At 42.6% G+C, this 11,087-nt stretch overlaps 1 protein-coding gene across 1 annotated transcript; it reads right to left on the bottom strand.

The window, feature by feature from the left end:
* Window positions 1-317: 317 nt before the first annotated feature.
* Window positions 318-1,570, bottom strand: LOC139359345 (eukaryotic translation initiation factor 3 subunit F-like). The gene is given in 2 exon segments (XM_071081954.1): window positions 318-814; window positions 817-1,570. Coding segments are annotated over 2 exon segments (1,083 nt in total). The 5' UTR covers window positions 1,556-1,570; the 3' UTR covers window positions 318-470.
* Between the last annotated feature and the right edge of the window lie 9,517 nt (window positions 1,571-11,087).

Below are 11,087 nucleotides of genomic sequence, written 5' to 3'. Positions count from 1 at the left end.
TCTGCCAAAAGGAGAAAGTTAAGCTGAAAGCTGAGTCAAGAGAGAAGCTGACTTTGCTTTTGCTCCTAAGCTCACCCTTCCTCTTTCCCCTCCAGCACTCTCTTCCCTTTTAAATATTGAAGCCTCAACATCATCTTTGGAGAAAGGCACAGACTACAGATTGTTTCTATGATTCTGTGTTTTTTCCTTCCAACTGTCCCTAACCTTGGCAAAATACACTTCTAAATTGATTGAGACCTGTTTCAGATACTTACTGGTTTATGAATATTAGAAGCAGTTTGTGTTCTCATCGTGTGTGTGTGTGTGTGTGTGTGTGTGTGTTTAATTTACAAAAGGTAGGCTATGTTTATTAGAATCACACACAGTTGACTGTCTCAGTGTGACTCAAGACCACAAAAAACCCATTTCTCCTTCACTTCTGAGTCCTGGGTTTAAGACCTATACCAGCAGGCATACTGCTTGGGGTCCATTCACAGGTTTACAAGTTTTTCATTGAGGGCAATCTGTGACTGTGTGAGGTTGGCCAGGTAGGTCACCATCAGCAGGTCATTGATGTTGCTGTTGAGCATGGTCTCGAAGTCATCAGGAACTATTTTGGGTACTTGGTTAACCAGGCTTATCAGGAAGCGGCCCACAGTATTGTCAGCTGACACCTTTCCAGACAGTACATCCTCTGCATATTGCAACACTGTGCTCAGGGCATCCTGGATGTGAGCTGATGCCCCTCCTACTTGCTGTAAGTCACTTGAGAGTCCAATCACTCTGTTGGGGCTAAAGCAGGTCTTCAAGATCAGGTCAACTCCAATGCCTTCAGGTCATAGTATGCGTATTTCACTGTCAGAGGTGTGAACATCACTCCCATGATCCTCCCAGGGACACCCATTAAAGTACTGACATAGGCTTTGATGCTCATGCGGCCGTTCTGGAGACTTGTGTCCACAGTGAGGTGGATGGGGTTGGGGGCCTCTCGGCTGTAGTACTCATGGATTAGCACAGAGTGCTCTGTGATGTCATGGCCTGTAGCGTACCAGCCCAGGATGAGCTCATTTCGAGAAACTTTTTTATGCAATTCATACGTGTTCTTAGCAACCATGTCAACAGCCACTTCATCTTCTGACTCATTGTGTGGCACTGAAAAGCAATTGGTGACCTCCACTGAGTGCTTGTCGACAGTTCCCAACAGGGTCCCGATAACTCGGGCAGCACCCTCATTGCGTCTCTCGTAGCTGTCCACAATGGAGGCCAAAATGACTGGGTGCAGCCTGACCACGCGGCCGCCGGGGAAGGGCCCTGGGAGAGCAGGACCAGGCAGAGCGGGCGCTGGGGTCTGCGCTGGAGCTTGCGCTGAGGCCCGGGTCTGGCCAGGAACGGCAGTTGTAGCCGCTGCTGCTGCCGCAGGGTATGAGGATGCGGCTGGAGCCGCAGCGGGAACCGGAGCCGCAGCCGGTGCTGGCATTGGCGCTGGGACTGAGACTGAGGCCGATGCTGGTGCCGCCACCGGGGCTGTGGCTGGCGTGGCCGGAGGAGCACTTGCTGATACCACCGGTGTGGCCATCTTGTCGAGAAAGGAGGCAGGAGCGGAAATGATCATGTGTGTTTTTACAGCTATCATTTGTTATCCACACTTTTACTATCATGTTCAACAATTGAATAAAATCAGATAACTTTTTAGGTGAGTCCCTGTCTATATAAACTCTTGCTATTCATACTGGAGCTACATTCATTTAGATAGTGCTCTCCCTCCTGAGTCAAGCTCGGTGCTTGACTCTCCCTATCCAAATCAGAAGCCAAAGAGACTTGGAAGGTTCCGGCAGTCAGTGTACACAAAACACGCACCAAGCTTTTTGTTTAGCCATCTCTAGTTATCTCTAGTGGGTGTAATAACGAGAGACGTTTACTTTTCAAACACATTGCTGTGGTGGTTTAAGTTTTACAAGCATGTTTACATAACTAATTTTTATAAAATACACCTGTTGCTGATACCTCTTGTCCCTGTCTTGATAACCATCACCCAGATTTGCAAAGGAGGCCGTGCTCAAATATTTGGAAACTTATGCCCTCAGAGAGATGTCCCCCAGCCTTGTTCCTCTCGTTCCTGTTTAAAGATTGTGATGTCACTGGATCTTTCCCTAGGGTGGCCCCTGGTTTGCCAGGCTGGACACTCCTGTGTTGAAGATGCATCAACCCATGTACTGCATAAATGTTTTAGATTTTACTGTGAAGCAAACAATTCACTCCTCAGACCCTCAGTCACCTAAGGCCACATCTCAACTTGAGGTTCGGCTTCTCTGGTCCTAACTGGGACTTATCTGACCCTGACAGGAGATAACTTCAGTAGGAACTTTCCCTAATAGCGAGCATGCACGCTTCAAATTGGCTTGCCCTAAAGGTAACATTTACTCATTATAATGGTAAAAAAACATACCCCAGGGTGGCGATTTCAGACATTAATAAGACATGTGATATATGTACTAGCATGTATCACCATAGAGCATGTGCGCCCAGGAGACCACCCAAAACATGCTTGCTAGTAACACCCCTTCACAACCCCTTTCATGAATAATCATACAAAACCCTCATAAGGGAGCTTCCCCAGCCGATCAACGCTGTCTCTTTTTCCAAGCAGCCCGCTCTGACTTGGCTTTCAGAGTGTACTGTCTCTTTAAATGAACTCTGCAGCTGCTTCACTGTCACTGCTTACTTCTTGGCTGAATTCTTTCCTCCAAGAAGACAAGAACTGAAGACCCCACACCAATGGTAACATTACCAACTCTTTCTCCTTTTTCTCTGGAGCTGGTGCTCAGATGGTGAGAGACCTGTGCTAAGGGTCCTAGGGTGGGAGCCTGTTTGCCCCTGTCTGGTCCTCAGCAACATCCTTGGTCAGCTGCCTGGCAACAGCTGTCAATTACCAGAGGGAACAAGTGATCAGCACTAGAGTCGATCACTTCACAGAGGAGCTGAAGTGGACGGGGTCAGCTCAGGTCTCCTGGACCAGGGAAGGAATATCCCATGATGTCAGGTCAGTGTCTTCACTACCTTGGAGGCACCTCTTCCTAGACTGCAGGGATCATTAGGTAAAAATGCAGCCTGTTGATTTTTACACCTTGCTGAAAATCTTTGCTAATAGCAATCTGTTAGCTGTGACAGTTACCATTGTTTTTTATTTTTCGTTTTGTTGCTTATTACTGAAGATATTCTACAGAGCTTTAAAGCCTCCTGCAGTAAGAAACTAGTAAAGAAACATACTGTTTGGAGAAAGGAAAATTACCCACAATTCTTGTTCTCTAAGGTGCATGGTTATCATTCCAACAGCCGTTCTCAGCAATGAACTGAGCTCAGATGTGTTTCATTCCCTTAGTATTTTAATCCTCTCCTCCGCTCTCAATTTTTCCCATGAATCGGGGGAGAGGGGTTTGGAGGGATGTCTCCCGTCTTGGGCCCACAGATTTTGAAGTTCAAGTCAGAAGCTCCAGTGATTGCCTGTGTGTAGTAATCAGGGGGTGAGACAGATGTGGGGTTAGTAGTCTTTCCTTCTCTGTACCTCTGGCAGCCTCTCTCCTTAAGTTGGGGCTTCATGGAGTCCCAGAACTTTGAACCTGAAGTAGTGTCAGCAGCCATGCTGCAGCTGGAGTCAGGCCAAATGTTGGTCTTTCTCCCTCATGACTGGGATGCTTCGAAAAGCCAAACAGGCAGGCTTGGAGAGCGTGTACTTGTGCAACTCAAGGGTATCTTGAACCATTTCATTACATTGTGTGTGTGTGGGTGTGTACGCACACACGTGTGTGTTGGGAGGACATATAACAGCCTCAATGAGGGGTGATTGACATGTAGTAGAAGGACTTGTGCACCCGTGAAACCATCACCATTATCAAGACAGCGAGCATGTCCATCCCCCATAGATTTTCTTGTGCTCCTTTGTGATCCCTTCCTCCTGCCTTTCCTGCCATGCTCCACCCCAAGTAACCACTGATCTGCTTTCCATCACAATATATAGATTGGCAAACTACTTATAATACCAGTTCTAATCTCATCAGGTGTGGGAGAAAGAAAGAGATCAGACTGTGACTGTGCCTACGTAGAAAGAAGTAGACATAAGAGACTCCATTTTGTACTGTACTAAGAGAAATTCTTCTGCCTTGAGATGCTGTTAATCTGCAACCCTAGCCCCAACTCTGTGCTTGCAGAGACATGTGCTGTGTTGACTCAAGGTTTAATGGATTTAGGGCTGTGCAGGATGTGCTTTGTTAAAAAAGTGCTTGAAGGCAGTATGCTTGTTAAGTCATCACCATTCTCTAATCTCAAGTTCCCAGGGACACAATACACTGCGGAAGTCCGCAGGGACCTCTGCCCACGAAAGCCAAGGCATTTGGCTTGTTTCTTGGACAAGAACAAGGCATATTGTCCAAGGTTTCTCCCCATGTGATAGCCTGAGATGTGGCCTCATGGGAAGGGAAAGACCTGACCGTCCCCCAGCCTGACACCCATAAAGTGTCTGTGCTGAGGAGAATTAGTGAAAGAGGAAGGCCTTTTTGCCGTTGAGATACGACAAAGGCATCTATCTCCTGCTCGTCCCTGGGAATGGCATGTCTCCGTGTAAAACCCGATCATATGTTCTATTTACTGAGATAGGAGAAAACTGCCTTATGGCCGGAGGTGAGACATGCTGGTGGCAATACTGCTCCTTAATGCACCGAGATGTTTGTGTAAAGTCAAACACAAATCTGGCCTACATGCACATCAAGGCACAGCACCTTTCCTTAAACTTATTTATGACACAGAGATCTTTGCTCACATGTTTTCCTGCTGAACCTTTCCCCACCCTACAGTCCTGCCACATCCCCCTCTCCGAGATGGTAGAGATAGTGATCAATAAATACTGAGGGAACTCAGAGACCAGTGCCAGTGCGGGTCCACTGTATGCTGAGTGCCGGTCCCCTGGGCCCAATTTTCTTTTTCTATACTTTGCCTCTGTCTTATTTCTTTTCTCAGTCTCTCCTCCCACCTGACGAGAAATACCCACAGGTGTGGAGGGGCAGGCCACCCCTTCAATCAGGCAAATGCTTTCTTTTTGTAAGTTGGGCTTTTCACTGTGTGCTCAACATTCTTGATTCAGAAACAGTGAGAGAGAAAGGCTGGTGTGGGCCCCTCCTGGGAGGCCTGGCCCTATCCACAGCTCCAGCATGGCTCACATGCCTGGGAGCCCCTGCCCACAGGACAGCCCTGACTGCCCATCCACAAGCTTTGCGGTGTCTGCCATTCCTGGGCAGGCTCTGTACAGTTCAGAACTTTCTCCCAATCCTTGCACCAAAATAACAAATGCCAGAGATAGTACATTTTGAGCCAGTGGCTCTGCCCTCACCTCTAGATGCCCGTAATACTGAGCTGCTAAGCAAAAGGTCCCTCCCTTCTTGCCCTTTTCTTGGGGCCTCACCCTTCATGCTCTGCTCTTCCTCACACAGGATCTCTCTTCTATCTGCTCCTCTCCCACCTCCTGCAGTCTCTGGACCCCCATGGCAATACAAACAGACGATTCTATATCCTCAGTCCATTGCAGGACCACAGCTCTGACCCGGCTCTCCTCCGTTTTTGAAGCCCCGCACCTGTGGAGTTGGGAATTAGCACCCACTTGACCCCATTGTTGCGTCAGGCCCACCCTCCCCAATTCAGGAAGAGCTCTCGATGTTGGGGAGCTATGGCATTATCCTGCACACATATCATGTCCTGGCCTGGGAAAATGATGATGATATTTTCTCACAAAATAGACAATAACATCATGAAAGTGCCTAGTTCTTTTTCTAGCATAAAATATATATCAATTTTCTGGTTGGTCTTTAGAAAGACCAACATTTGGCCTGACTCCAGCTACAGGGGTTTAGTAAGCATATGTAGATTTTAAAAGCTCCTCAGAAGGCAGGTAAAGATTTCTTCAATAGAAAAAAATCATTACCCCAAAAGGAGAAGATCAATACATTGGATGATAGTAAAATTAAGAAATTCAATAAGAGAGCAAAAAGATAAGTCACAAATGGGAAATACATTCGTCACAAATATAATAGGCAAAGGACTCATGTCCAGAGTGTAAGGAGAATTTCTACAAATAAAAGAAAGAATCCAACAGACAAATGAACAAGAGAAAGGAATAGGAACTTCATTTTTTAAAAAAAGAAAGAAAAGACCCCGTCTCTACTAAAAAAAATACAAAAAACTAGCCGAGCGAGGTGGTGGGCGCCTGTAGTCCCAGCTGCTCGGGAGGCTGAGGCAGGAGAATGGCGGGAACCCGGGAGGCGGAGCTTGCAGTGAGCTGAGATCCGGCCACTGCACTCTAGCCTGGGCGACAGAGCGACACTCAGTCTCAAAAAAAAAAAAAAAAAAAAGAAAAGAAAAGAAAAGAAAAAAGAAAAAGGAAGTAAGGAAAGACAAATGATCATCCAAATGGCTAGAAAGCATATAAAAATGCCCAACCTCATAAACTATCAGACAAATGTTATCCACAATGAGAAGCCAATACACACTGACCAGCATGGCTAAAATTAAGAAGACTGTTAATACCAAGTGTTGGTGAGAATGTGAAGTATCTGAAACATTTATACAGTGCTGGTGGAAATGTGAAATAGCACAACTACTTTGGAAAATTCTTTGGGAACACTGCTAAAGGTGAGCACCCCTATGATCCTGAATTCCCACTCCGATGTGAAAACCCAAAAGAAATGCATCCTGATAGAGGTATACTTCATAATAGCATAGTGTTAATCACAGAAGAATGGACAACTATATATTATACCATGGAATTTTTATGGTAATGAAAATAGTTTAATAACTGCCACACACAGTTGGTGAATTTCACCAACATAATGTTGAGTGAAAGAAGCCTGATACAAATGAATGTGTGCTGCACTATTTCATTTCCATGAAGCTCCAAAACCAGCAAAACAAACCTATAGTGTTACAAGTCAGCATAGTGATTATCTTAGTGTTTGCATGGGAGCTCTGGTAATATTTTATTTCTTGATCTAAGAGCTGGTGTCCCAAATATGTTCACTTTGTGATAATTCATCAATCTGTTTTCTTGGGATTTGTGGCTTATCTGTACAGATAAACTTCAATTAAAGAAATCATTCAACTCAATGACAACAACAAAAAAACTTGATATTTTAACATTTTGTGGAGTGTTTATTATGATCCAGTCAGGGTACTAAGTACACTATTTTATTTGATCCTTATAATAACTTAAACAACTTGATTTAAATATGGGCAAAGGACTTGAGAAGACATTTCTCCAAACAAGATATACAAAAAGCACATGGCAAGACCCTTGACATCATTAGTCATCAGGGAATGCAAATCTAAACCACAGTGGGATGCCACTTCACACATGTTAGAATGACTATTACCCAAAAATAAAACAAAACAGAAAATAACAAGCATTGGCAAGGATGTGGAGAAACTGAAACCCCCATGCATTGTTGGTGGGAATGTAAAATGGTGCAGCCGCTGTGGAAAACAGTTTGATGGCTCATCAGAAAACTATACACGGAATTAGCATAAGATCTAGAAATGCCACTTTCAGGTATATACCCAAAATGATAGAACAAAACACATAAAGAGACATGTTCATAGCAGTATTATTCAGAATAACTAAAAGGTGGAAGCCATGTTAAGTGTTAATTGACAGATGAATGGATAAGCAAAATGTGGTATATCCATACAATGGGATATTATTCAGCTTTTAAAAGGAAGGAAAGTTGATACATGCAACAACATGGATAAATCTTCAGGACATTGTGTTCAGTGAAATAAACCAGTCACAAAAAGACAAATACTACAAGATTCCAATTACACAGACACCTAGAATAGTCAAATTCATACAGACAGAAAGTAAAATGATGGTTTCCAGGCCCCAAAGCCAACATAAAGCAGCGGTTGTGGACAGCTTCATTTTCAGCTGAACTTGACTGTACGTTATGCTGAAACCAGGGTAATCTGATGTCCAATACTCAGAACCAGTTAAGACTTTTATTTCTGGCGACCTGGGGAACTGATGGTGCTTTTCAGGCACACCAGGGATAACTCTTATTTCCCAGATGGATTGGCAGATTGTTGTGGGTGCTAGGTCTTTGATGAAATGGATTTAGACACAAATAAATAGCCTGCTGGGATTTTGATTGGGATTGTAGTGAATCTATATTGAATCTGTGTTTCAAGAGTATAACATCTTAACAATATTGAGTCTTCTCACTCAGGAACAAGATATATCTCCCCATTTATTTATGGCTTCTTTAATTTATCAAAGCAGTATTTTGTAGTTTTCAGTGTACAGGTCTTTTACATTTTTGTCAGATTTGTTCCTAAGTACTTTACATTTTTCATGCTATTGTAAATGTTGCTAATTTTTTTATTTTAATTTCTTTATTTTATTTTTTACTTCAGAAACAGAAATTTTATCTATTCATAGTATACAATATGATATTTTGCAATATGTATACATTTTGGGATGGCTAAATCCAACCAATAGTATACACATTACATTTTAATTTTGAGTTACAAATCTTTCATTAAACGATTTTTGTACCTTAATTTATGCTGAAACCTCGATAAACCCACTTAATAACTTATTGTAGATTCTATTGAGTATCCTACATAGACAATGATGTCATCCATGAATAACAGCCATTTATGTCTTTCTTTCCAACCTGAATGTCCTTTATTTTTGTTTCTTGGCTGAGAGCACAGTCTAGAGCCTCCAATACAGTGCTGGATAGAGGTGGTGAGGGCAGGCATCCCTAGTGTGTTCCTGATGTGAAGGGGAAAGCATTCAGTCTTCCACAATCAGATGTGATGCTAGCTGAAAGATTTTTGGAATTGCCCTTTATCAGCTTGAGGGAGTTCCCTCTATTCCTAGTTTTCCTCAGTTTTTATCAAAAATGGATGTTGGATTTTGCCAAATGCTTTTTCTGTATTGACTGCAGTGATCATATAGTTTTTTAGTTTATTTATATGGCAAATTATATTGATTTATTTTTTATTCTTAAATCAACCCCTCATTCCTAGGATAAATACTACTTGATTATGATGTATTACCTTTCTATTATATTTAGGATTCCATTTGCTAAACTTTTGCATAGAATTCTTGCCCTATGTTCGTGAGGAATACTAGTCTGTAGTTTTCTTTTCTTCTAATATCCTCGTCTGGCCAGGGTACAAGGATAATTTTGGTATCAGCATAATGCTGATTTCACAGAATGAGTTGGGAAGTATTTCCTCCTCTTCAGTTTTTTGGAAGAGTTTGTGAAGTATTGTTATTATTTCTTCCCTAAATATTGGGTAAAATTTACTACTATCACCATCTGGGCCTGAATTTCTTTATAGGGGGTTTTCTTGTTATTCTTTTTTTTTTTTTTTTTTTTTTTTTTTTTTTTTTGATACAGAGTCTCACTCTGTCGCCTGGGCTGGAGTGCAGTGGCACAATGTCAGCTCACTGCAGTCTCTACCTCCCAGGTTCAAGCAATTTTCCTACATCAGCCTCCCAGGTAGCTGGTAGCTCCCAAGTAGTGGCACATGCCACCACTCCTGGATAATTTTTTGTATTTTTGGTAGAGACGGGGTTTCACTGTGTTAGCCAGGATGGTCTCTATCTCCTCGTCCCGACCTCGTGATCCACCTGCCTCAGCCTCCCAAAGTGCTGGGATTACATGTATGAGCCATGGATCCCGGCCCCCCCCCTTTTTTTTTTTTAGGGAGAGTCTCCTTCCGTCGCCCAGGTTGGAGTGCAGAGGTGTGACCTCAGCTCACTGCAACCTCCCCATCACAGGTTCAAGCAATTTTTGCCTCAGTCTCCCAAGTAGCTGGGGTTACAGGTGCCTGCCACCACACCCAGCTAATTTTTGTATTTTTAGTAGAGATGGGGTTTCACCATGTTGACCAAGCTGGTCTCGAACTCCTGACCTCAAGTGATCTACCTGCATCAGCCTCCCAAGGTGCTGGGATTACAGGAATAAGCCACTGTGCCTAGCCTATAGGGAGGTTTTAAAACAACAGTTTTCATCACTTCTAGGCCTTTTACCTAAGATCAAGTGTAAAAACAAATTTCAGTTTCTTTAATAGATTCAGGGCTATTCAGGTTATCTATTTCTTCTTGGGTGAACTTTAGTAATTTGTGTCTTTCAAGGAATTTGTCAATTTTATTCATGGTGCTGAATGTAATGGGCACAAAAGTATTCCTGATGTTATTTTACTATCCCTTTATACCTGTAGAATCTTTAGTGATGTCATCTCTCTCATACCTTCTACTGGTAATTTTCTCTCTCTTTTTTCCCTGATCAATCTGGCTAAAAATGTCTCAATGTTATTGATTTTCCCAAAGAACAAGCTTTGGGATTCATTGATTTTCCTCTAACCTATTTTCTTTCATTGATTCCCACTTTGATCTCTATTATTCCATTTTTCTGCTTACTTTGGATTTAATTTGCTTTTCTTTTTCCATCTTTAAGTGAAAACTGAAGTCACTGATTTGAGACCTCTCTTCTTTTCTAATATAATATTTAATGACAAAAATTTTCCTCTAGACACTGTTTTAGTGACAGCCCACCATATATTCTATGTTGTTTTCTGTTTTCATTCACTTCAAATTTCTTTCTAATTTCCCTTTAGATTTCTCCTTTGACCTATGGGTTATTTTGAAGCGTATTAGATGTTGGATATTTGGGGATTTTCAAGGGTCTTTCCGCCACTGATCTCTAATTTAATTCTAATTTGTCATATGCAGTATGTTCCACAGAGAACATACTGTGCATGATAAATACTTTTGAATTTATTGAGACTTTTAAAAATGGGCCACAATGTGGTCTAGCTTCATAAATGTTCCATGTGCACTTGGAAAAAATCTGTATTCTGCTATCGTAGAGTGAAGTGTTCTACAAATATCAATCAAATCAAGTTAGCTGATAGTGTTGTCCAAATCTACTATATTCTTTTTTTTTTTTTAGATGGAGTCTCACTCTGTAGCCCAGCTTAGACTGCAGTGGTGCAATCTTGGCTCACTGTAACCTCTGCCTCCTGGGTTCAAGTAATTCTCCCTGCCTCAGCCTCCC

The sequence above is a fragment of the Macaca nemestrina genome, chromosome 17 (genome assembly GCF_043159975.1).
Source record: "Macaca nemestrina isolate mMacNem1 chromosome 17, mMacNem.hap1, whole genome shotgun sequence".
NCBI lineage: Eukaryota > Metazoa > Chordata > Mammalia > Primates > Cercopithecidae > Macaca > Macaca nemestrina.
This window is presented reverse-complemented; position numbering and strand designations above follow the sequence as displayed.